At 37.0% G+C, this 25629-nt stretch overlaps 1 protein-coding gene and 1 long non-coding RNA gene across 7 annotated transcripts in view; one reads left to right on the top strand and one right to left on the bottom strand.

Annotated features, from left to right (window-relative positions):
* Positions 1-25629, bottom strand: part of sdk1a (sidekick cell adhesion molecule 1a) — a 325596-nt gene that overhangs the window by 27237 nt on the left and 272730 nt on the right. For all 6 annotated transcript variants that reach the window (XM_059558804.1, XM_059558837.1, XM_059558821.1 and 3 more), the window contains 7 exons: positions 24622-24731; positions 22572-22722; positions 20260-20497; positions 16409-16524; positions 15294-15483; positions 10140-10238; positions 3315-3509 (listed from right to left, as the gene is read on the bottom strand). In XM_059558804.1, the coding sequence (XP_059414787.1) occupies positions 3315-3509; positions 10140-10238; positions 15294-15483; positions 16409-16524; positions 20260-20497; positions 22572-22722; positions 24622-24731 (1099 nt within the window). The remainder of the gene's footprint in view (positions 1-3314; positions 3510-10139; positions 10239-15293; positions 15484-16408; positions 16525-20259; positions 20498-22571; positions 22723-24621; positions 24732-25629) is intronic.
* Positions 11612-25020, top strand: LOC132149554 (uncharacterized). Its single transcript, XR_009435035.1, has 2 exons — positions 11612-12188; positions 24607-25020. It is a non-coding gene; the product is annotated as an uncharacterized LOC132149554 (long non-coding RNA).

The following is a 25629-nucleotide window of genomic DNA, read 5'->3' on the forward strand; positions in this document are numbered from 1 at the left end:
ATGATTGCAATGGCCTTGCCCATGCAGCTTTTAAAAGCACCAACCGAGCAGCTTCAGGAGGTCAAAGGATGATATGTAATCACTCTCTTTAACCCAAACTATCTGTCTGTCTCAGAATTGATTCTTTTATTACCAGTGCAGCAGTTGGGCTGCATATATATCATTTAGTAGTCTAAAATATAGCAAAGAATGATTTGGATCATGCAAGCATTTTTTTATTTATATAAATGCATAGAATCAACAGTAAACAAAAGCAATCCATTTTAATTCAGTAATGCGACTTGGTTTCTGAGGAAAATAGGATCCGTTTTTATCTATGGTGAATGGTTTGTACCATGAAAAGTAGCTGTTTCAGAATGCAGCCAGACTTGAATGTGAGTTTTCAATCTATTGTGGTTAAATATTTTCCTCTTGGAACACCACCAGCATCTGTTTCTGAATTTGATTTTACCCATCCGAGGAATTAGGTGTATCCCAATAGTAATGCTTCTGTTACAAATCTATTTTTGCTATTATTGACAAAATTTTATGATGTTAAAATTAAAGGTGCACTAAGCAATTTTTGAAAAATTTGACCACAGCATCAGAGTCCCAAAACACACTTGTAGCCAATCAGCATTAAGGGTGTGTGTCTTGTAATGACAGAGAGAAGATAGCGCTCATTTTAAGTGCACAGGACCAGTGTTAAAGACGAAGACGAAAATTTTTTTTTCTGTGATGAAGACGAGACGTTGACGAGCTAAAACTAATATCTGATGATAAAAACTATGGTGAAATATATGCCGCGTCTTCGTTAACAAGAAGGGACTATAATGTTGTTTGAGGACTACCGGACATTCAAAATACATCCAATAGGCTACTGTCTTGTCCTTAAACGTGCATTTCTGTCATTGTATTGCAATCGGATAAAGGGCATTCACATATATATTCTCTGTATGGCAGCTGCAGTGAATGGATAGACTAACAAAACGGGAACCAGCGATCTGAAACAATGGCCTTAGCACCAGAAAGGGTAGGGATGAGGTGACCAGACGTCTAGTTTTCCCCGGGAGTCACAGTTCATTGTCGATTAAGTTAAAGTTAGTGAAGGCGGGACAGGCGGAATTGCGCTGATAGCGGAGGTCTCTCTCGCGCACGCTCCACATATTCATTTTCTCATATACAGCGCGCGATCAGTTCTCAGTGCTCAAATACACACAGCAGTCCAAATGTCTGTCGTGTAGAATATCTCACGTAAATACAGCTATGGATTAAGTGAAGGCAAACAGGTGGGTGAAAACTGAACGTGTGTCAGTATTACATGCATGGGACAGCATTCCTAATTAAGTACCTATCCGTGTCATTAATGTTAAACAACAAATATTAAATAAATATTTTAAGTAAACCTAATGGATCTGGAAAAAAGAGTTTAATTTGTATCTCTTTCGTATTTGTCTTATTATCCTTTTCTGGTTGTTTTTTTTTTAAATTATAAATTATTAAATATACATGAACAACTATAATTTTTAAAAAGTTGCTCCCTTTTCACTACTATTGAAGGGATTGTTCACCGAAAAATCTAATCCTTGATTCAAATTTATCATAGAGTACATAGAAAATAACTACCAAAATAAATGTTGGTAACTGCAGTTTGACTAAAACTAGTGACTAAAAGTTGACAAAAATATCAACTTTTCGTCGACTAAAACTAGACTAAAACTATATAAGACTCATATGACAAAAATGTGACTAAGACCATTAAGCATTTTCATCAAATGCTATGTTTATTATACATTTAATTATATATGTTTACATTTTATTCAAGCTGTACAACTAATGTAAGTAGTATTTTGCAGCAGTGGTATCTTGTTATAATGTATGAACAACGATTAGAAACAAATATGATGTTATTTAATATAAAATTATGCAGATGACGCTCTGTGGCGCGGCAGGAATTAAAACAGCGTCCTGAGTCGTAGCTGGGTGCCGCGGACAGATGCCAAATGGCGCTGCCGGTGTGTGTACACTCATAGAGAATAATGTGTTTGAATTTTAAAGGTGCTGTGCTTCTCGTCCGATGCGCGACCCCCTTAAGACTAAATCAAAAATCCCTGTCAAAATTAACACTGCACAGGACGGATATTAGCAGATAAACTATAAATAGAGAGAGATGGCAGATTAAAAAAAGCGAAAAATATAAAAAAGAAGGGCTACAATCAGGCAAGAGGTAGGACATGTGTAAATATTGGCACAGCTTGTCAGCGGTGGAGAGAAACTCGAGGAGCGGGAAGGGCTCGAATCAGACGCAGAAGTTCTTCTCGATAGGTAAGTAATGTTGATTTTGCTTCGTTTAACACAACCTATCTGTGTTGCCTTTGTTTGAATATGCTTGTGTTTCATCAACGCTTATTTCTGTGATCGTCGTTGCCAGGGTTGTATACATACATGTGAGGTGGAGATATCAGGGGCAAGGACCTGTTGGGGTATGGGCGTGTTTGTATTGGTGCATTCAAATATCGCAAAAAAATATCAAAAATCACTTAATGCACCTTTAAACGGCACTAATTTACTGTATAAGCCATTGGGAAAATTGTAGAAACAATATCTATCATTATTTTCTGTTTTTGATGATGTATTGAAAAGTCATTTCAAATGAAGACAAAATATATGCATGATTTTTTTTAGAAGCAGGTCTTGCTTCACTGACTATCATTTTAAAGTTGGGGTCAGGGTTTGGATTGTATGATATGAATGGACTTGGTTCAATCCATTAGTTGTTGATGAAGGCAGATCTGAATGTGAACTTGCAAGTCAATTGTTAAAAAGGGAGAAGTCCAGCACGTGTCACCAGAGAAAAGTCTGGCGTTTTAAAAAGAAGATCTAGTTATGAAATTTTAATTACGCCATTCATGGATGAATCTTTCACAATAAAGTCAATAACATGCATTCAGTAATAAACAAGGTGAGTTTTCATTTCATTCTGACTTTAAAGCTAGGGTAGGTAGCAACAGTAAGCTAGCTTTAAAAGCATAAGATATCACCCACCCTGCATAATCACTCTCTAAAGCCACGCCTCCTCCAAAACACATGACAGACAAGACCTGTCAATGCTGTCAGATTACCTCATTTCTCATTCACCAGTGAGAAAACATTACAGTACAAAGCGAATAATGTTCTCTTTTTATTCTCGCTCATTTTCATTCTTTTCATTTAGCTTTATTTAGTCAACTTAACATAGTGATTGCTATCAGGATATGAAAAGACTTTTTTGAACCAAATCACCTGTACCCTGCCTGTAAAGCTATATGGGTGTTGTGTATTTATGTTGGCATCACCTCTAATCTCAGTAGTTATGACCACAGCCTGTGCAGGTGCTCCCCAGCCCTGCTCCGTCTTGGCAGAGATGCGAAAGATGTAGGCCGACTCCGGGGTCAAGTTGGAGGCGGTGAACTGACGGGTATCAGGGCCCACCTCTACTGTGATGAACTGGTTGGGATCCCCAGAATCCAGACGGTAAGCTACCTGGTATCCTACAAAACAGTCATTAGATTGTCTGAGGTGAGTCTTGATCCTCTGTCCTTCTTATGTCTATGGTGAGACAGCTTAAGCTGACATCAAAAGTCTGAATAACATTTCCACAAACTCTGAGAGTCGTTTTCAGTCAGGCATGCTTTTGAGAACTCATAGTACAAAAGGACAGGAAGAAAATATCTCCTCAAAAAGCCATTTGGGAAACCATCTTTAGAAAAACAACAGCAGGTTTATAAGACGAATGGCTTTCAAAAAGGCTTCAGTGCACTGGAAAATTTGGTATATCAGCATCTACTTTAAATTCGGCTCTGGTTAACATCTGCAGTCATTGCTTTCCTTTGCTGCAGAAAGACTTTATTCAAATAGGTCTTTCATCTGGGAAGTCGTCTGCCTTGCCTTCACTCCTTATATCAAATTTAATCCAAATGTCAAATTCAATACAAAGGGAAAAGAACCACAAACAAAATGCTGATGCGCAACAAACATGCATAAAATTAAATTTGTTCATGTTTTACCACAGCACAATAGGCCCAGCTCAGGTAGCCTTTTATCGACACCAAACAAGGATTATGTTATTTTTAACTCATTTTATCCTTCTTATTTTTCTCGTAAGAGTGGGCTCAGCCATTTGTAAATTTTATGGGTCTGGCTTCCGATCTCATCTCATCTCATGCTATTTTTGGCTGTAAAAACAGCTTGTTTTCTGCTTGATATTGCAAATTGGTGTGTCGTACCACATTATTTTCATATATTACCTTAATAATGAACACGTTTTTTTTAATTCTACTAATTTTTTCCCTATAGCGGCTAATGAACTGGAAGGCTCAGCCATAGGCTTACTTCCGCGTTGAAGAATAATGTGCATACTGGATATTATTTAGCATTATCATTAATTGCAATTATTAGAATTATTCATTTTTTAACTAAAGACCAATTCTGTGCGTGAATAACAGTTTCACCAACAGCTGCCGCTCAAAATGAATCAGAAGAGTACAGAAATCTGTCATTTTATAATTGTATTTAGTTTGATATTGGTTGGAACATTTGATGGGACAAAAATCTTTCATTACAAGATTTGAACCCGCATTGACAGATATAATTTGGTTTTCTTTCCTTAAATTGGGATTTAATATTTTAATCTGTTAATAACAAAAAAAAAAATGGTTTAAATTTTTTAAATAATTTTTTTGCACCACTAATATTTACACTTTTTTAATTTAAAGGTTTAGCAAAGCAAAATCTAAATTATTTTCAAGATTACTTATTTATCCCTGGTTGAGAATCACTGTTTAACATGAAATACTGAAATTGAAAATAAACTAAATACATTAATTAACAGTGTAAAAAAGTATACCAAAATATAGAAAGTATGACTATATTAATATATGAGTATATTGGGAATCATCATGCCAATCATTTGCAACTATACAAAGCTCTATATAAATGCTTCATTCATTCATTCATATACTTACAATTTAAAAATCTTTAACGGTAACTAAAAGAAAAATGTGTGTTATGTTAAAAGACAGAATGTTATAGGCAAATTATAATTCATGTATTCCTAACCTAGAGAGTGAACAGGCATGGTTTGACACAGAAGTGCTGTACTAGATCTGCTGAGCATCCATCTGCTTCGTGTCTGAGGGAATGACACGTGTTGCAAACCGCCAGCAAAACAAATGATAACATTATCGGGAAACATGTTGAAAATGGAATGTGTGGGCAGAGCTTGGCCGTGGGAGAGACGGAACATTATTCAACCATCTATTTATCTTTCGGGATGCTTGCACTGCATGTTGGCCCCCTTGGGCTGTGCAAAACGAAATTAGGCCATCCCACATTGTGAATCTGCAGCACTTGGGGGCTGCCATTTCATCCTAATGTCCACTTCAGCCATGAGGGGCAGTGGAAAATCACATACATTCATCCCCAAACACACACACACACATGCACACACTCTCTCTTCCCAGTTACTTCCATGCCAGTGTCTATATTTCGAGAGATACAGAGAGTACTATGGCCAGAAAGCAGCCAGTTTGCGTGGCTCTGGTGGGCTATGACCTGTGCATTGTTTATTGGGGCTTTGCTTTTGGGAAAGGGTTTCCATTGTGAGGGCATCGGCCCATGTGATTGGCTAGGTCACAACCCCACAAACTCCTGCAGCTCTATTTTCCTCATTCACTGCCCAGTGATTACCGGTCCTGAAGCAGCCAGCAAAGTGAAAGAAAGGGCTCCACCACTGAATCTTAGCAAGCAGCATTCTCATCCACAATGACTTTTAATTAGGGGTGTAACGATTCACTCGTTTTCTCGATGCATCGATTACAAACCCTGTCGATTCATATGCATCGATCTTGAAACATGATTTTTGAATCGTGAATCACCGATCTTGGACAGTTATCGATTCAAAATGCTAAGAATCGAATGAATCACGATTTCTATAGCGATTCAATGCTTTCAAAATGTATACACATTAAATTACTACACGCACGAATTAATGGAGACCTTGAAGAGTGTTCGTGAATCGTTTCTCTTATCTGTCCTTCACACGCTCCACTGTTTACCGCCTGAGACTGTCACAGGATTGCGCTCGCGCTCCGTCCGTCTCTGACGCAGCTGACGTGTGATCTATAGGACTCGTGTCCAGTAATGCTAACGTGAAGTAGTTTTACTTTTCTGTAGTTTGTCAATGGCTCTCTGCATCTTACCGACGGAGTTACTGAAGCCGTCGACAGCTGTGTTTATTGCATGGACGGAGCAGAAATGTAAGTGTCTAAATCATACGCACAGATCCATTGAATGATAAATGTTTTTAAACAATGCGGATGAACCGAATATACGAAGGAACCTTTTCAAATTAACCACAGCATTAACAACGACCTTGAAATAAGAGCGCGAGATTTATCTGATAATCAGATGCATGAAAGTAGCGTTTGTTTCATTAGCAAACAGACATCTGGCGCGTTTTCTCTCAGAATCATTCGCTGATGGAGAGGAAAAGTTAAATAGAGATGAAGACGTTTTCACACTGAAAGAGAAGCGATCTCGCTCTCATAGACGTGCAAGGGTATATCTGCAGCTAAACTGAATAAAAGCAGAATGAACTGATGAAACTAAAAAAAAACCACAAACAATTTATGAATGATGCAGTGCTAATTGACATTTATTACAGTACAGAAACTATAAAGTATATTTTCTACCTTATTTTGTGCAGAAAATTTAAATAATTGCTAATTAAATGTAGCCTAGTATATAAAACAATCACAAAATTGCCATTAGGAAAAAAATATCGATTACAAATGAATGATTATTGTCCAGCAGTGTATTTGATTTATTACAGCTAATTAAAAGTAATTAAAAAAGATAATTTCTTGTAAAAAAAAAAAAAAAAAAAAAAAAAAAATAATAATAATAATAATTATTATTATATAGGCTACATACATAAAATGATTGTATTTGACATTTCTGTCACTTCTGAAATTATGGCTACGCCCCTGGTGTGACAAAATGTTAGCTTATACATAATACTCTTTAAGCTCTTTTTTAAAAACTTGGCTTACATACATTTTTACGTATGCCATGTCGCATCATTAAACTAGCATTTAACAATGGACAAAAGTTTTTTTTTTATTTTTTTTATTTTTATAACCTATGGTTCTCTAACCATAAATGCTACTGTAATTTGCATATAGTAAAAGCATTTAAATAATCCCGTGAATGCACGTAAAGAATGCAGAATCGAATCATTATAATCGAATCGAATTTAATTGTGAATCGAATTGAATTGAATCGTTCTAAATTTGCAAAAATCGTTCTTGAATCGAATCGAAAACCTATGAATCGTAATCGAATCGAATCGCTGCCTTGCCAAAGATTCACAGCCCTACTTTTAATGCATTAATTTTCTTTGAGATGCCTCTTTTTATTTTGGATATTCTAAAAGCCATTTGTCCAATTAAAATGTTCCTCATTTTCTTTTTATTTTTATCAAAATAAAAAAATTATTTTTTAAACTTTTAATATATCTGCTGTCAACTTATTAACAAGCTGTGTGAATTATTCTTTTTGCCATTAACATCACAACAGAACGAACAAACAAAGAAACAAAATAACGGCCACCGAATCTCAGCTTCCTCACCAAAAGTGCCATTCAATGCATTTCCTTTTTTCAAGATTTCAAGATTATGAAAGCCAATGGTTTAATTCAAATGTTCTGTATTTTGGCAAAATAGACAAAGTAGACAGAAAATATATTAAATATTACAAATATTTTTCAAAAAAGTTGAACATAACTACAAAATGATAAAGACACAAAAATTTAGAAAAAAAAATTAATTAAACAACAACAACAAAAACACTCATTGAATCTCAGTAAGCGGCATTCTCATCAACATCTGCTTTCAATGCATTTCCTTCAAGTTGCAGCAAATTAGAGGCATGCCGGGAAATCTCGTTTCTCTCTTTGAAGGAGTTCTCTCTGTGACTTCAATCTACATAACCAGCATCTCTTGATCTGCCAAAGTATGACATGGAAACAGAGTGTGAAATAACATCATGCGTGTGGCACGTTGGTCTGGGAGCGCTGCAGTGTTGATGTAATTATCCAGGTTCGACTGGCGGGGGCTGCGCCTGCCTTTACATCTACTTAGCTTATGTTCACAACACACGTCTGAGCTCCGGTTTGATTTAGCATGTCATTTTCTGTGCAGTTCCTCTGTCAGACCCTTCTGTTTTTTTCTGTTTGAGTGAAGCGGCTGGAGTCAGATTAAGTGTAACTATTCGATCTGCTGCATATTCCAAAGCAAACTCCCATTCCCAGGCATTGACTTTAACGGTCAGGTTTGCTGACGCTTCTGGGAACACACAACACAGTTTTCAGCGGCTTTGAAAACAGGATTACATTTAGGCTTTGCTGTAAACAAAAGTCTCTGCAGGAAAATCCAGCATAAGCTGGTAGCCTTTTTTTTTTGGAACATGGTAGCTGGATTCTACATCGTTTAAACTTGCATTAGCTGTTGCAAGATGGTAGACGAATGGTTCTTAAAGTGAGAGGCACATTGTAGACAGAGACTACCATACTTCACTTACAAATTTTCCAACAGGGATTTAAGACTTCTGGGTAAACAGTCATGCGGTGCCACATTCCAGACTAAAATGTAGAGTGCACACGGTTTCAATCTCATCTTTCTACAGTATACACGCCATAACAAAGTCCCAATTTTCCCCAAACATCATCAAAATGCTTAAACTGGCCTCATTTTATTCAAAATTAATGCTTTGTTGAATAGGATCAACAAATGTGTTTGGACCTAATCTTTGCATCGCTGAGATTGCGTGTATTCTTCTCCGGTGTGATTTGCACCGGCAGCATGATTTGGCAGGCGGCTATTCTGAGCTTCATTCACTTGAGGTGTTAGTCAGACTAATCTCATTAAAACGCAAGGATTTTCTCCTCTCCAGCTCCTTCTTCCTGTATGAAGAATTAGTTTCAGGTGCATGGTGACATGGCTTCATTCACAGAGTGGAGGAAAGAAAACGCCTCTGCTCTGAGCCAGATACTGCCAGTCCAATGCATTTCACGCTCTCACGTAGGCCAGATCAAGTACTGAGGAGACTGTTTTTAATGTGAGGTGAAGTACATGAAAGCAGCTTTCCACTTGAATCCAGGCAACATAGGTCAGGCATAACCATTTTCACGAGAAGAATGGCAATATATTAAAATAATTGTTTAACTAAATCAATCAAACTGACTTAGCAAATCAGACTGAATACAGTCTGTATCATGGACTAAATTAGTCTGACAAGTCACTTCCTAGGTGAATGGTCTTGGATTATTTGCTCAAAGAATCGTAGGTTATTATGCCAGAAATAAGTTTTAAAATAAATAATTTGCAAATAATTTGGTGAAAATTAAAATGAATAAATAAATTACTTAAATGTAAACTTTAAACTAAAGTTTAATTACTGCTTATTTGTGGCAATGTGTGTTTAAAACTTTTTTCATGATTTTTCTTTTTTTTTGTAAAAAAAGTAATATTGTGAAATATGAAAATTGTTTTATATTATAATTTATTTTAAAATATAATTTATTCCTTTGATGAAAAAATCTGTCATTACTCCAGTCTTCAGTGTCACATGATCCTTTAGAAATCGTTTTAATATGCTGATTTGCTGTTCAAGAAATATTTCTTATTCTTATCAATGTTGAATTTTTTGATTAATAGAATTTTCAGGGAAATAACATTACTGACACCCGAACAGTCATTGGTAACACTTAAAAATAGGGAAAACATATTCACTATTCCTGAACAAACTTCTAATTTGCAGCTTATTAATAGTAAGTGGTAAATTTTAGGTATGGGGTGGGTTAAGGGATCTAAATATGGTCAAGCAGAATAAGGCATTAATATGTGCTTTATTAGTACTAAAAAACAGCTAATATGCTAGGAATATGCATGCTTATAAGAAACAAGGTAATAGTGAGAATTGGTTCTTAAAATAAAATGTTACCCAGTAGTGTATTAATACCATAACAAACAATATGTTGTGAAAAAAGGCAAAATCTCAATTTGTTCTACATTTAATTTCTTCAGTGGATAAATGAAGGAATTGACCTATAATTTTCTTACCCATAATTATGCCATTGGGGTCCACAGGGGGCTGCCAGACCACCCTCACTTCTGTCAGACGCACCTCGGGGAACACAAGTCTCATAGGTGGTCCGGGAACTATTGAAGGGGAAAAGGAGAGGCCAAAGATGAGATTTTAGCATTACATGACTCCTGCAGTAATTACAACACCAATACACCTTATACACACTATAGAACTCTTTCTCTTGAATTACAGACGAACCACAGGCCCAAATCAGAGCACTTTAATAGAAGTTATTTAGCTTTCAAAGCAGCAGCAGCCCTCTGAGACAGCCTATGAAATGGTATTTACGTCAGGATAAGGTCATTATAAAAAAAACTGGTTTGAAAAGGACAACAACAACAAAAAATGTAACATTCATAAGAAGACAAAAACCTAAGGGATGAGGAGAAAAAGAGACAGTTACGACAGCACTCAAACTGTGTCAGCTTAATGAACATATTCCAGATTACATCTCGTCAGTGGAAAAGGCAGCTGTTTCCATCTGTAAGAGGGAATGCTCACGTTCCATCCATCTGTGCACAGAAATATTGTACTCATATCCACTTTACTATAAAAAATAATGTGAGGTCTGAATGAATAATTAAGAGTGTTGCGTTAGTGGTTGGTTGCATGTTGCCACTGTATTCTGAGAGGTCACCAGGGTGTTTTAGGTGGCTGTCGGGGTGTTGCTTTGTGGCTGCTAAGAAGTTCTGACTGGTTGTCAGCATGTTTCTAGAGTATAGCCCCTTTCACACTGCGATTCCGGCAAATACACGGGTAAAGTGTTCCAGCAATTGTTCCCGGGTCGCTAGATTTTGCACTTTCACACTGCCAGTGATTACCCGGAATATGTGTGTGCTTTCACACACAACCCTTAAAGATCCCGTAACGACACGTGACATCAGGGTGTGATGTGTAATGTACGAGTCGAGAACGTTAGGCACGTTATACTTTCACTGAAGCAAGCGAACGATCTCGCCATCAGCGCAGAAAGTGAGGAACTAACTGATCTCTGCTTCATTACAGTTTGCACATATATTTTTTAATTGCGAACGTTGATCTTCCTTCAAAACAGCCGGTAAAAGAGTCGCGCGATTACGTGCGTCATCACTAAGACACGGCATTAGATCTTTTTTTTTTCACACAGTGCTCGTCCCGGGATTGAACCCGGCAATGTTACTAGGTCCCCGACCCGGGTTCAATGCCGGAATCAATCCCAGGATGTGTTTGCTTTCACACAGAAGGCGACCCAGCAATGTTCCGGCAATTTGCCGGGTCCAACGTGCAGTGTGAAAGGAGCTTATGTAGTTGCTAGGATATCGTGGGTGTTTGCCAGGGATTGTTGGTGGAAAGTGGTTGTGAAGGTGTTTCTATGTCATTTCATTCTATGTCATTTCATGAGATGTTCTAAGGTACTCTGGAAATCACTATACAAGCCATAAAATTGAAGTTTTATTCATATTCATGAGTTACATGCCAAAGTCTCCTCAGTGTGTGTGGTTTGTTAATTCAAATGCTCTAGCAAACGCTACTAATGATTAGCCGGCAGCCAGCCAGCGAGCAGCAAAATCTGGTCATTCTCCCCTCAGAATCTGTCATCTTGTCCTTGACCAAAGTATTTAGATCCATGCTGGTCAAAGATGTGCTGCCACTTGGCACACCTTCTCGGCCATCACGGAGTCACATGCTTCACTAGATGACCAGAGATCTATCATTGTATGTTAAGACTGAAGGGAAACATTGCCAAGGAGCGATCTGCTGCCTACAGGAGGAGAGCAATTATGACTGGAGGATGTAATGACTGTTGCACCCTACTCTGAAGGACACAGTGTGCCATCAGTTCTAAAAGAGGGCTCTGCTAAAGGCTTTGATTAAGGAGGATGTTTCCTTCCCCTGCCGGTGCGTCTCACCTCTAAACATACACACTTTCCCCTTTCTCCAAGGCATCTGTGACAGGCCTATACATCCACTAACAGGACACCTGTGGACCGACAGATAACATGGAGGGAATCCAATAACGGTGATGGGCCGGTGCGGTGCCTGAGGTACACACACACACACACACACACACACACAAGCAAGAAATGACACCACTGCTGTGTTGTACGTGAATCGCCGTGCTGTACAAATGGGGAACAAACACAATCAACGTAGTGCTGTCTCTCGACTGCTTCCTTATTTCTCTCTGGATTCCCCCAGTCGATGCGGTCGGTTAGGTGGATCCTATGTTTCATTTCCTGGACATTATGGAACTTATTAATCTAACACATCTGACAGCGATTTGATTTGTATTGCTTTTTGCAGTCATAGTGTGTGGGACCTTAGGGACACATGTCCACAAGAAGAAGCTCTTACAGTAGAGCGTGCTTTTCCCAAGTTGCCTCTTTCTCTTGCCAATGTATTGCTAACATTCATCATCCTGCTATCAGCCGTCTGTGTGCCATGAGGCTTATATGGAGATTACACACACATGAGGAGTCTTTTAAGTACTTATGATGCACGACTCATGACTCGAGTGCATTTACTCGGTGTGAACCTACAATTAGAAAATCCGCTTATTAATCACTAGTCACTAATAAACGCACTTTCCTGCCAATCTTTTCAGAGATGTGCGAACGCTAACGACTTTAAGCCACGCTAATCTAATCGCAGTGCAAACGTCCAATTTGCTGCTTGCTTTGCTGATATGGCTCTGATTAAATCCAATCACAGGATGTTTAGGTTCACAGACAAAAGCCAGAATGATCACTCGCGTCCGGCTGAAACAAGATGGACGGCCCGTAGCATCTCCAACGCCATGCGTACGGGATTCAGGGCCTGAATAAAATGCTGCTGTACCATCAGTCCTTAATGAGGTCTGTTCTGGAGGGGAATTAAGAAGGCAAACACACAGATAATTGCTGCCAAGGTCGAGTGAGCACAGACTGGAGGACACTCTGCCCGAGCCCTGCGCTTCCATCATAAAAGTGCGGCATTGAAATGGCCCGAGCTCTCTGCGTCTGTCAAGGGGGAGCTCCATTTACAGCCACGTTTAAAAGAGTCCTGTTATCTCTTATTCAGAGAGCAGCACAGAGCTGTCCGCAGGCGTGTAGACTCCATTAATGTGACTCTGTAGCCGGCTGGATTAAGGGCTGACCCCTGTATTTCATATAGTGGGCTGCTTTAAAAAGCTCTCACAAGCCGGGGGAAAAGGCTTCTATCACTATCCCCCATGACGTCCTCTCTTGTGATAAGATTTTAGGTTTGTGAAGCAAGCTAAACTGCACAATATGACATGTGATTCATTAATAGTGTAGTTTCAGCTTATGACTTACAGTATAATATATATATATTAACAGCACCATATACACAAATGACATGATCCAGACATGCGAACATATCCAGACTAATATATTTACAGCATTTACACCTTGAGATAGACAGATACAGTAGATTTTCACTGTATTGTAATCTGCATTTGAATTCTATGTTTTTCAAATGTCTATTACATTTGATTCCCCTTAGTCACAGCCTTGCATGTGTGGTTTACAGTCTAGTTCAGTATAATATTTTATTTCCATTATTTTCCTCCTTTTCCATTGAGATATCTAGATAACAAAATAATTTCTAAGTAAAGAACTCATGGCAGATAATTTATATTTCATATTACTTTTCCCAGTATAACATGCTTGAATGAATTAAATCAGCTTTGAACATGAGATAAATTACAATTCAGCACTTTATATGTGCACGATATTGCTTTATCTGGCAAATCTCACGGTACACTGAGTATATCAGTTGTTTCTCCGGAAAATAACCTTGAGGGGGGCCTTATTTCGGCCATTTCCCAAAAAAATATTTTTGCTGTAGTCTGTCCCTTATGGCCCTGTTGGCTACATAGCAATCATATAAGAGTGCATTAGTTCTAACTGTTATGTGTCTTTAAACCTGACCGGAGTGAATCACTGCTGTAATGGATAGCAAACTATCATTCCTCTCTTCTGAAAGCTTTCATTGCTCAAATTCCTCAGCCAGCTCTTCAAAGTCTATTTAAGTTGCAGTCCATAAAGTAAACATTTTGGAGGCCACCCTTGCCGATGGTGCTGTTGGTATTGGTTTACCTGTCTATACCAAATCTAGTCTTAAAAAAAGACAGTGAGTGATTCACGAACGCAAAGGCACACAATGTACACTAAAACAGTTGAAGCATCAAAGGCTATAGAAGACCTTCAAAAAGTTTCTGAAAAAGCTTTAGACTAAATGGCATTTCATATTTTTTATTCTATAAAAACCAAGGCCACTTCAATCTGTGCACTCTTCGTGAACAGAGCAAATGCCCATTACTCATGACAGCCCATCAACTTACACTGCTTGGTCAAGGAGCGTGCATTTAGGTTTACAGCATTAAAGGGATACTTCATCCAAAAATGAAAGTTTGGTCATTATTCATCCTCATGGTTTTCGAAGTATGACTGTCTCCATTGGAACACAAATTAAATACCGTATTTGCAATATTCTTAAGGTGGGCTTTTTTAAAAACAATGACAGTTCAGTGATGTTTTACCTACACAAATTATGTGTGAACAAAAAACACCTTACAAGTCTTCTGAGGCCACACTATTTACATGAGGAATAAACCAAATTTAAGTCTTTAATAATCTTCTCAAGAAATTTCCTGAGAAATGTTGACAGTTGAACCCATATTTGTGAACGAATCATCCCAATTTGTGAACCAACTGGTTTACTGCAAAGAACAGGGTCAAAATGTATTCAATGATTTTGATTCTCAAGTTCAACTCAATCACTCAAATCACTGAGGGAAAAGATGATCAGATAATAAAGATTTACATGTCAATCTTTTCCTCACACAAGGCTTTTGTGTGGAATCCGAAGACTTTATATATTGGACAAAAGTTGATTACTTCTTTTAAAATGGTCTTTGTTGTTTTTTTGTCGTTTTTGCAGCCTGATGAACAGATGAGGTCACTATGAACTGCTGTTGATGAGATGCATTAAAAATCATTTTATGTTTCAAAAAAACAAGAGCATACAGTTTTGGAATGACATGAAAGTGGGTAAATACTGGCAGAATTTTTGGAGAATTATTCTTTTAAACTCCCTGTGTGGTCATTAAATTGAATCTCAGTGGTGAAACGTGAAAGGTTGCTCACCATCATCCTTGGTCCTCTCCAAGACCGGGGGGCTGCTGAGCTGCCCATCTCCAATTCGTGTGAAAGCCAAAACTTGGATTTCATACTGGACGTATTTACGCAGGTTTCTCAGTAAGACAGACTGTGTCAGGTTGCCTTTAACCACATTCACCTGTGCCTCCGAATCTGAGTCTTTCTCTTTGTACATAACCTGAAACAATAAGTATATTAAGCATGATTATAGTTCACATCACTGTTGTGTGATTTTGTGATTGTGACTGACTTTAATTTAAGATCACATTAAATACAAACACACAGGGACAGCTGTTAGTAAGGCTGAATGGCATGAAGTTTTTTTCTTTTTCTCTCATCATAAAGCCTCCTGCCTTAATTACTGTTGACTTTAAACCAGAGAAGCTTTTCTGAACACACGGGTGCACATCCAGAACTAACTGCATATATCTGTCTTTCCGCATGGGTCAGACTTTCAATGAATTTTTCTACTTTAAAAAAAGGAACATGAAACGGTAGTGGAGCAAACATTAACTGCTTTATAGGGCTTCGAAGAAAAAAGAAATAAAATAAAACGTTTTATTAAAATGTTTTATTTTTTTATGCATAAAATGTTCAAAGGATAATATAAACCTTAAAACAAATCATTGATTTTCCCCTTGATTTTTCATCATATAGCCCAATGTTTCAATATTTTTTATTACAAAATGTTCAAACACTCACAGATGCTCCAGAAGGAAAAACACTGCATGCACTGCATATATATATATATATATATTAGATTGATTCATTTTAAGAATAGTACAGTACAGCTACAAAGGATAGTTATTATAGGAAATGTTTCAATGAAGAATAAAAGAAGAATAAAAAATGCCTCTCCTCCTCAAGAGAAACAACCATCAAATCTTTCATGTCATTTCATCATACAGTTTAGGGGTTGATCTTACAACTCAAAACCTTTATTCACTTCTAAAATGCTTATTATATTGATCCAAAGGCTCCTTCAGCAGACACTGTTTCAGAGTACCTCAGCGCACTACCTGACATTAGTCTGAGGTAATTTTCATTTGTGTGAAATCACAACCAATAAAAAAAATGCAGAAGCAATTCTCACGAGTAACCACCTTGTATCCGAGGATGTTGCCATTCTGCTCGTGTTCAGGAACCGAGCCCCAGGTTACCAGGATGCGACTGGAGCTCATGGCCTCCACCGTCACATTTTCCGGAGCCCCTGACGGCACTAGGCAAACACACGAAGACAAATCACACTCCCTTATCGCACTGTGCCTTAACACACGGCCCCGAGTACTGAGTAAACTCACGGGGATTAGTCACCTCTCCAATGTCATAAGGGAAAAAAGAAAGCAAACAACATTAGCGTGTGAGCAGCAAACAAGAGTTTGAGCGTGAGGAGACAGTGAACAGACCACAAAAAGATGGCAAACCTTTAACACCAGGCCTCATATCAGACAGCACAGCCAGAATGTCTCTACATGTGAGCTATTAGTCACACAATTATACAATGACTCCCTCTACAGACAAACTTCATTTTCTGATTATGTTCATCCCCAAGTGCAGTCTTCCAAAGAACTATTTATGTTGTATATATTATGTTTCTGTGGTGGGATAATCTGATCATCCAAACCCTAGATGATGAAAAGAGTGTTTAAAACTTATTTACTTGTCATACTAAAGGTTATGGATTTAAGCTCCTCAAATATTGTGGCTCGTTTAGAGGAGGTTGACTATTACTTTAAGTGATCAGACATGAAATGTTTTACCAAGTGGAAATATAATTAAATTTGGGAAGAATAAATTGTTAAATTGAGTATTTTCAGTAAAGTTAGGGGTTGTTAAGATTTTTTAAAGTTTTTACCAGTCTCTTATGCTCACCAAGGCTAAATTTACTTGATCAGAAATGAAGTATAACAATAATATTATGAAATTGTATTACAATTTTAAATGTAATTTGTATTTTTGTGATGCAAAGCTGAATTTTCAGCATCATTAATTGTGTTGCTTATTATTTTAATGGAAAATGTGATACATTTGTTTTCAAGATTCTTTGATGAATAGAAAGTTCAAAAATACAGGATTTATTTGAAATAGTAATCTTTTGTAACATTATAAATGTCTTTACTGTCACTTTTGACCACCGGCAACGCCAGGGGGGGGTCTTGGGGGGGTCTCAAGACCCTGAAAAAAAACGCTTTGACCCCCCATTTGACCTCCCCATCCTCTTCCTGATTAAAAAATATATATATATAAAAAATGTTTCTCTTCAAACTACGCAGAACAATAATAAATCATTATTATTTCGACATTTATTGGTACACTGAACCGAGATCCGTTTCTGTCAGACGCGTCCGATTCGAGAACCGAGGAGCTGATGATACAGTGCATGTGTGATTCAGCGTGAAGCAGACAGACGCACAGACCGCGTCTGAACTGAACTTATTATTTTGATGATTGATTCTGAACTGATTCTGTGCTAATGTTATAAGCGCGGGTAAACCGAAGGCTTGAATAAAGGGCAGTCATCGCCAATGACATTACATCGAGCGCAAAAGAACCGGTGAATCGTTTTTTTTTCAACTGGTTTATTTGATCGAATTGTCCGAAAGAACCGGTTCACTTGAGCACCTGCTCCTTTGCCCCTTAAGTGCCCTTTTGTCAAAGCAAAATTTCCTCTTAATTGCTAGAGGATATTTTCAACACCGTGACAGCTGGTAAGTGGTGTTTCATTCTCAGCGATGTGATTTTGATGTTTATTTACTTATTATTATTTTACAAGAACGATGTGATGTGAGAACATTCAGATATGTTGTTTATATTGCTGTGTGTAGCCTGTAGTGCAGAAGTAACGCTAGTGTGCTGTTTGAGGGAGAAAAGTTTCACAGGCATCGAAGGGTCTGGTCTTTTTATGTTATTTGACTAAACTTTTATTATGTTTCAGTACTTATTTATTTTTTTAACACGTTGAGTGCCTTAAAAATAATTATCACAACACTGGTAAGGCTTATTCAGATTTTCTCATTCTCTAAATTATCATTATAAAAATAAAAAACAATTCAGAAAATAATTATATAATTATATTTTAAATGTGACGCAAATATTTTTTTTTCTACAATAGCAACAGTGTTTACAACAGTAAGACCACTTTAGCCTGTAAACTCAATAATATCTCTCTGGAAATAAATGTAAAAATATCAATATCAATAAAAAATGCATAATATACCTGACATCAAAGTGCAGTGTGAAGGATATGAATAACAAATGTAGCCTGTCATTTGTTTACATTGCAAAGGTGTTAAATTTTAGACAACTACAACTGTAATAATAATATTACTCACTATATTCCAGTGTATCAGTTTTTTAATGTTTTGTATCAATATTTAAGGTGGACGTATTGATTAGGTGCAAGAGTAGTAGTGATGGTTAAAATAATAGATTAATGCTGAAATAGTAAATTGAGCCTTGTTCCTAGATGGACAGAGAGTGGAAAGTAATAGATCAAATGAGGAGATGGAGAAAGAGGAAGAAAAAAAGGGGAAATGTAGAGGCACAAGTGACAGAAAGAGAGCAGGAAACAGCAAGCCAGGAGACAGAGGCTGCTGAGAAAGAGGAAAATGTTGAGGCACAAGTGTTTTCTATAGTTTTTACTATAACCGCTGTTCTTAATTATTCTGTAGAACAGAGAAGAAAAAGCCATCAGGTTGGGACAATTTAAGACATTTCAGTTTCTAATCCCAGAGGCAGCTATTATTATTTTAAACTTAAAATTGTCTTCTCTATCGTTTCTTTTTCAAAACTGCATCAAAGCATTTGCTGCTGTATCAATACATAATCATCCATATTGATACGCGAATCAGCAAGGAATGCATCACAATATATTGCTGTATTGATATTTTGAACAGCGCCATTTAAAGCCTTGTTCCATGTGCCCCTTTTATACTTTGAGCACTTGCCCCTCAAAAGGTCTCTGCAGAGGGAGTGTCAGCCACGTTAAAAAAAGTTAACCGTTTAAGTCATTTGTGGATTAATGCTTATTGGTGACGCGAACCCTTTCAAATGATTCAGTTCGATTTGGTGAACTGGTTCAAGAAGATCCAGTTACATCGAATGATTCGTTCGCAAACCGGATATCACTAAACTGCTTTGTTTTGAAATCTCACACAACAGACACTGAAGAGAAGACAATGCTGAATAAAGTCATAGTTTTTGCTATTTTTTGGACCAAAATGTATTTTCGATGCAGTAATATGCAGTTATTAGCCGTGCCCACTGTATTTTTTGTTGGTTTTCATGAGACCCCCCTTGAAATGACCAGGCCCCCCCAATCAAAATTGTCTGGAGCCGCCACTGCTTTTGACCAAGTGAATGGCTCCTTATTGAATAAAATGATTAATTTATTTGAGATCTGTAGACCTGGGCTAGCATCCACCCAGAACTACTGCACAGCACTGTCCTGCAAGGCAAACCACAAAACCCTAGCATTACACTGCTGTCTTTTGCATGCAGAAACATCATTCTCATTGTTTACAAAAAATGTAAACATATTTACAATTCAGTCTGATATCACCAGTGACACAGAAATGACGCACTTCACCTTTAAATAGCATATTTTTGAAGTTTACGCTGTAGCCATTTGGGGCCATAAATCTTTCTTGAGTGTATCTTGCAGGCAGGGAGCAACGGTAAAGATAAGTAGTGACATCAGGCAGCCAATCACCTGGCTTCTTATCTGCAGTGTAGGCAAGCATTCAGAGCAGCTCTCGAGTCCGACAGAGTGTGTGTTCTGTGAGGGGCTGCTATGCTGATCACATAAAGGAAATTAAATTCCAATCTGCGAACCACCTGTTTAGATTTGAGAATATGATTATCCTAAGAATAAACATTTCAAGATGCTCCCTCTGCATCACTACATCCCATGGGGCTCATCAACCCATATTAGTATCCGACTGGGTGTCCTCACCTGACTCACGCGTGCGTCCCTTCACAGGCTCACTCCAGGGCCCGGGACCTATGGAATTAAAGGCCTGGATCTGCAGCTGGTATTCGGTCCACTCCTCCAGCCCCTCCAGGGTGATCTCCCTCTCCAGCCTGTCGTTCACCAATCGTGTGCTGGCCTCACCCCGCAGGTCCGCTCGCAACACTCTGACCCTGTAGCCCACGCTCTCCGGGTTTCCATTGTACTCAGTCTCTGGCAGTGGCTGCGGGGAAACATCACTCTCGTTATAAGTGACAGAGAGGTTCTTTGACATAGAGTGTTTTCATTTTAATTAGTTGTAATGAAGATAAGGAAAAAAAATATACATTTTAATGAACACATGGAGAAGATGCTAAATGCCAAGACAAAAACAGGCTGCAAGACATTAATAATGAACTAACCAAGGTCTTTTACAGTGGAAATATGTGGTAAGAATTTATTTAAATAATTTAAGATTAATTATCTGTATTATTCATGAAGGTAATGATACACCTTTTGACACATGGTGAGGCAAATGAAGAATTTTCACAAGACGTATTTTGGTTTTACCAACAAATCTTTTGCATATTCATACATATTTTAATTAATAAATGTTTATGTTGTTATGGTAATTTTATAATACACTGCCAGTCAGAAGTTTGGGGTCAGAAAGTTTAAAAAAATTAATTATTCATTGAGAACACATTTATTAAAGGGGTCATATGATGTTGCTAAAAAGAACATTAGTTTGTGTATTTGGTGTAATGAAATTTGTTTATGCGGTTTAAAACACCTTATTTTCCACATAATGCACATTATTGTTTCTCCTCTATGCCCCGACTTCTGAAATGCATCTTTACATAGCTCATCGTTCTGAAAAGCAAGGTGTGCTCTGATTGGCCAGCTATCCAGTGCATTGTGAATGGACGAATGCCCCTTAACATACTATGCCGTCTTTGAGGCCAGCAGCACGAGACTCAGTCCAGCTGCTCAGCTCGTGCACATCCCATCATTGGTTCTGTTTTATCAGTTCAGTCAATGTACTGTCAGGAGTAACTGAATGACTTGGGATATTGGTTTATTTCGCATCAGAGGAAGTGTAAGGCACGTTTATAAACTGAATAACTTAAGTAATTTGTAGATTTGTGTGTACCACTAGATGCGAACCATTGGGCATCTGGGCAGTGTTATGCAAATCTTCCCACATGGTGACGTAGACATGTGGAGGCATGTTAGAACGAGCCGTTTTAAGGGGATGTGGACGAGTGTTAACTTTTACAAGAATATCTCTTTGGGTTTGAGACTTTAATCTTTGCAACTTTATAGATCTTCTTTATGCACCAAGAGCTTGTAACACTCTAAGAGAAAGGAAAACTTGAAATCGCAAAAAAAAAAAAAAAACCTGACAAAATACATAGTAAATTTATACAACTTTTTTCATTAGGCAAAACCAAAGGAAAAAAACAGTGTAAAAATAAACAGTGCTTCCTCTATAACATGCAGTCTCAGCAGAGTCCTGAACATTGCTAAGGCAAGCAAGCTGAGCTCAGCCTAACCCAATTAAATATACATGCTATTATAAATCTCATATTTATATTTAATACACATATTTAATAATACTTCATCAATTACGCCAACCCCTACCCACCAAATCAACTGAACGATTTTGATTGGGTGCCAAAAGGTAAGTGAGATGTCACAAACGGGCAAAACATCAGCTCTCATGGGCTTTTAATTTGACAGGTAAAGAGCTTCAATTTGAGAAACTCAATTTAGGCAGTAGCTCTCACGCTAGCAGTTGTATATCAGGTGAAAATCAATAGATGTCTAAAAACACCCTGCTTTCAACATCCTAGCTTGTATTCATGTGCGATACAAGATAATGACAGCCTGTCAGAACACTAGGACTGAAAGTTACAATGAAATAGCTTCCTTCAATACCTTTTTTTTTTTAAATTCTAACCTCTGTGAAAGAAACAAAAAATGAAGCAAGACCCTGAATTATTGAATGAACTCAATTGAATATAATGCACTTAGCTTACTTCATATTTCTCAGAGATAAAAACGAATCTGCTCAATTATATCTATTAATCTTTGAAAAGTCTTATATAATAGCAACAACATGATTGATAAAAGTCACAGACATGTTAATGAAACACTTCATTTGATGAGTTGATGAGTATAGTTTCACTATACAGCCCTCTGGAGCAAACCGGTTAAGTTGTTTACTCAGGGACACAATGAATGGTGATACATTTCCTTATGGAGGTTTGAATTTACAGTCTACAGCCCAGATTTTTAATAAGAATGGCACTCACCACCCAGCGTAGCCAGAGGCTGGTCTCACTGGCCGTGCGCACCGTCACACTGCTGGGCGCCTTGTCTGGAGGAGCCTGCAGGGTTTGAATTACACGGGACGGCACGCTCACCGGACTCGGGCCGACGATATTCACCTGACGCATTCGGAACCTGTAACCACCGAGTTAATCAGTCACTTGGATAAAACTGTTGTTCCAGTGGGAAAGTAGTATATGGCAGAGTTTGTGAGGAACCCTATGTGGGGCATGTGCTCACTGCAGTTCACTTTATAACTGCCCCAAACACCATGAAATCAAAGTTTATCAATGAGTAGAACAAATGGAGAGGCTGCGACAACGTCCATAAGATCTGACATAAGGGTAGAAAAAAACACTGAGGCAAGCACTTCATCATGAAGCTCAGAGATGACGCAAGCTTTTTGAAGCAAACGGATGAAGTCAGACATTAAACCTGTTTAGACGACAGCAATATCTTCATATTCACTAAATGAAATGATTATTGATGCTCCATGAACAAGACAATATTCAAATTAAGTAGTTTACATGTGATAAATGTGTCGCATGGTACATTGGTACAATTTTAGAAAAAAATTATATGGTGAATAGTAGATTTCTAGCAAATTCTGGCATACAGCATTTGAAATAAAGGATGTCAACAGATTAAAAGATTTTATTAAATAAATTATATTAGCTGATTAAAGCATAATTAATTTCATATATTCATATTTTTTTTAAATTCCCCAAATTAAGATTAAAAGATGACTATTATGGCAGACACATAAAAAGTATAGCACTGAATAGCACTATTTTCGCAATAGTACTAAACAATATTTTTTAAATAATTAATTATAATTAATAATTCATATTTAATTCTTTGGTTTTGTATTTATATAATGTATATAAATACACACACTGGATATATTTGGAAAATATTTGCATGTATATACATTTATATATTTATATTCTTATATTTGATATTATATATAAATATTTAATATATAAACATAACATATTTTTTCATATTTTTAACAAATATTTACATGCATGTTTTTGTATTTATATATACATAATAAATATACACAGTATACACATATTATGTAAACAAACTTTTATTTTGGATGCGATTAATTAATCACAATAAATCGTTTGACAGCACTTATTATATATTAGTATATATATTCATTCAGAAATGTGCAAACAAACTTGAGCATTTATGAATTGAGCATTGCATTTGTGAATCTTGTGCATAGTTTGCATATTTTTGTGAATATGAATTATGAAAATGCATATGCATTTGTGAATCACATTTTGCAAATACATACATTTTGATACTATTTTAGGTCTAGTTTCTATTATTTATTTTGTCAGAATCAACATCAAAGAGGTCGGCATCCATGTTTTTTTATTTATATCCATTTTTATTTATATCTACTGCAGCTATGGTTATCACAATGCCAACCATCACAAGTGCTAGAATGATTTTTTACTCTTGTGTTGTATTCTCTACTCACACACAGAGCGATCATTCAGATGCGACCGTCACTCGCAGAACTTGCAGTGTAGTGAATTCTGAAGTCCATGCATAAAACAAAGTGTTTTCTGTGTGTAAATAGATTTCATGCACACACTATGTCTCTGCAATTCTGTAGCAAATCTAGGTTCAATTGTCTTTTTTTTAGCATAAGACAAATATGTCAAGATCAGAAAGAACAAGAAAGAAGAAAGGAATGAATTAACGGCATCCTCAGGGAAAGAAGCAGAAAATAACAAGATCAGAGGCATAAACACAGAAGCAAAAACACTGCCATAGTGTGCTGACTTGAACTGTGAACCATTCGATTTGTTTATGCAGGCACAGAATCATAATCTGATTACGGTGTATACATGTCTTCACTAATGCAACTGTAATTGGAGTAATCTACATGTCTTAATTGGATTAGGCTCACTTAAAATGTGTATTTATTCAGATTAAAGTAAATGAAAATGCTGTTTACATGGCAATTTCTGTGTTAATGCAGTTAATGTGTGTTTGTAGTGAAACAGCGCTGACCTGTAGTGTGTGAACGGTGTGAGATTGGGCACCTCCAGCATCTGAGCTTCAGGGTCATTCTCTTTCTCGTACAACACCTTCCACTCTTCCTCTTCACCGATACTGCCAACCTAAAGACAGAGAGCCCCACTGTTACAGTCTGTGCCAACAATACCAGTGACCCCTTCATGTGATGAGCCCCTCGTGAGGGATGGATTAAAGGGGTCATGAACTGCCTTTTTTTTTTTTTTTTGTACTGCTAATGTTATCAAGATAATATCAAGAATGTAATATATTATTAACATATTATTATTATTATATTATTATAAAGATAAGCTTGATGTTTGCAAAATTAAATAATTGGCTGTCACTGTAATGAACTCAAAACAAACTATTAAAACATTATCTGGAAGACATTCACTTATTATATTTTTTTTTCTACCCACTAACAGAGTAATGACAGGGAAATAAATCTGAAGAGAAAGATTTTCAGTTTATTTCCATAATAATAATAATATTATAAATATATAATAATAATGATACAATGTGTTTGCTTTTCACAATAAATATCAGTGAAGCATTTAAAAAATACTTGATTAAACATATTGAATAAATATTTTTTCATTTTATACATTAACTTTAACCGTCCTATAAATAGATTTAGAAAAATCCTATCTGATGAAAACTGCAAATCAGTATTCACTCATTTATCACCAGAACACAAAAACATGTTTATAAGTTCAAGGGCTGCTACAAAAGCACTACAAAATCTATAAGACTTAGTCTGTGAATGAGATATACACACTAAAAATGTCACAAAGTAAAAGTGGTTTGTCATTTAATGTATCAGCCAGATGGGTGATTATTCACTGGTATAAGCAGTGGACTTTATGGCAGTAGTCTGGCTACATGAAACTACCAGGACAATAAACCAAATATCTGAAAAGAGGCATTTTTCAGCCCCTTTTGAGAACGGCATCTCTCAGCATTTGTCAAGTGCGGAGTCCAAGCAGCAAAGTAAATGAAAGA

Source organism: Carassius carassius, chromosome 1 (assembly GCF_963082965.1).
Source record: "Carassius carassius chromosome 1, fCarCar2.1, whole genome shotgun sequence".
In the NCBI taxonomy this organism is placed as follows: Eukaryota; Metazoa; Chordata; class Actinopteri; order Cypriniformes; family Cyprinidae; genus Carassius; species Carassius carassius.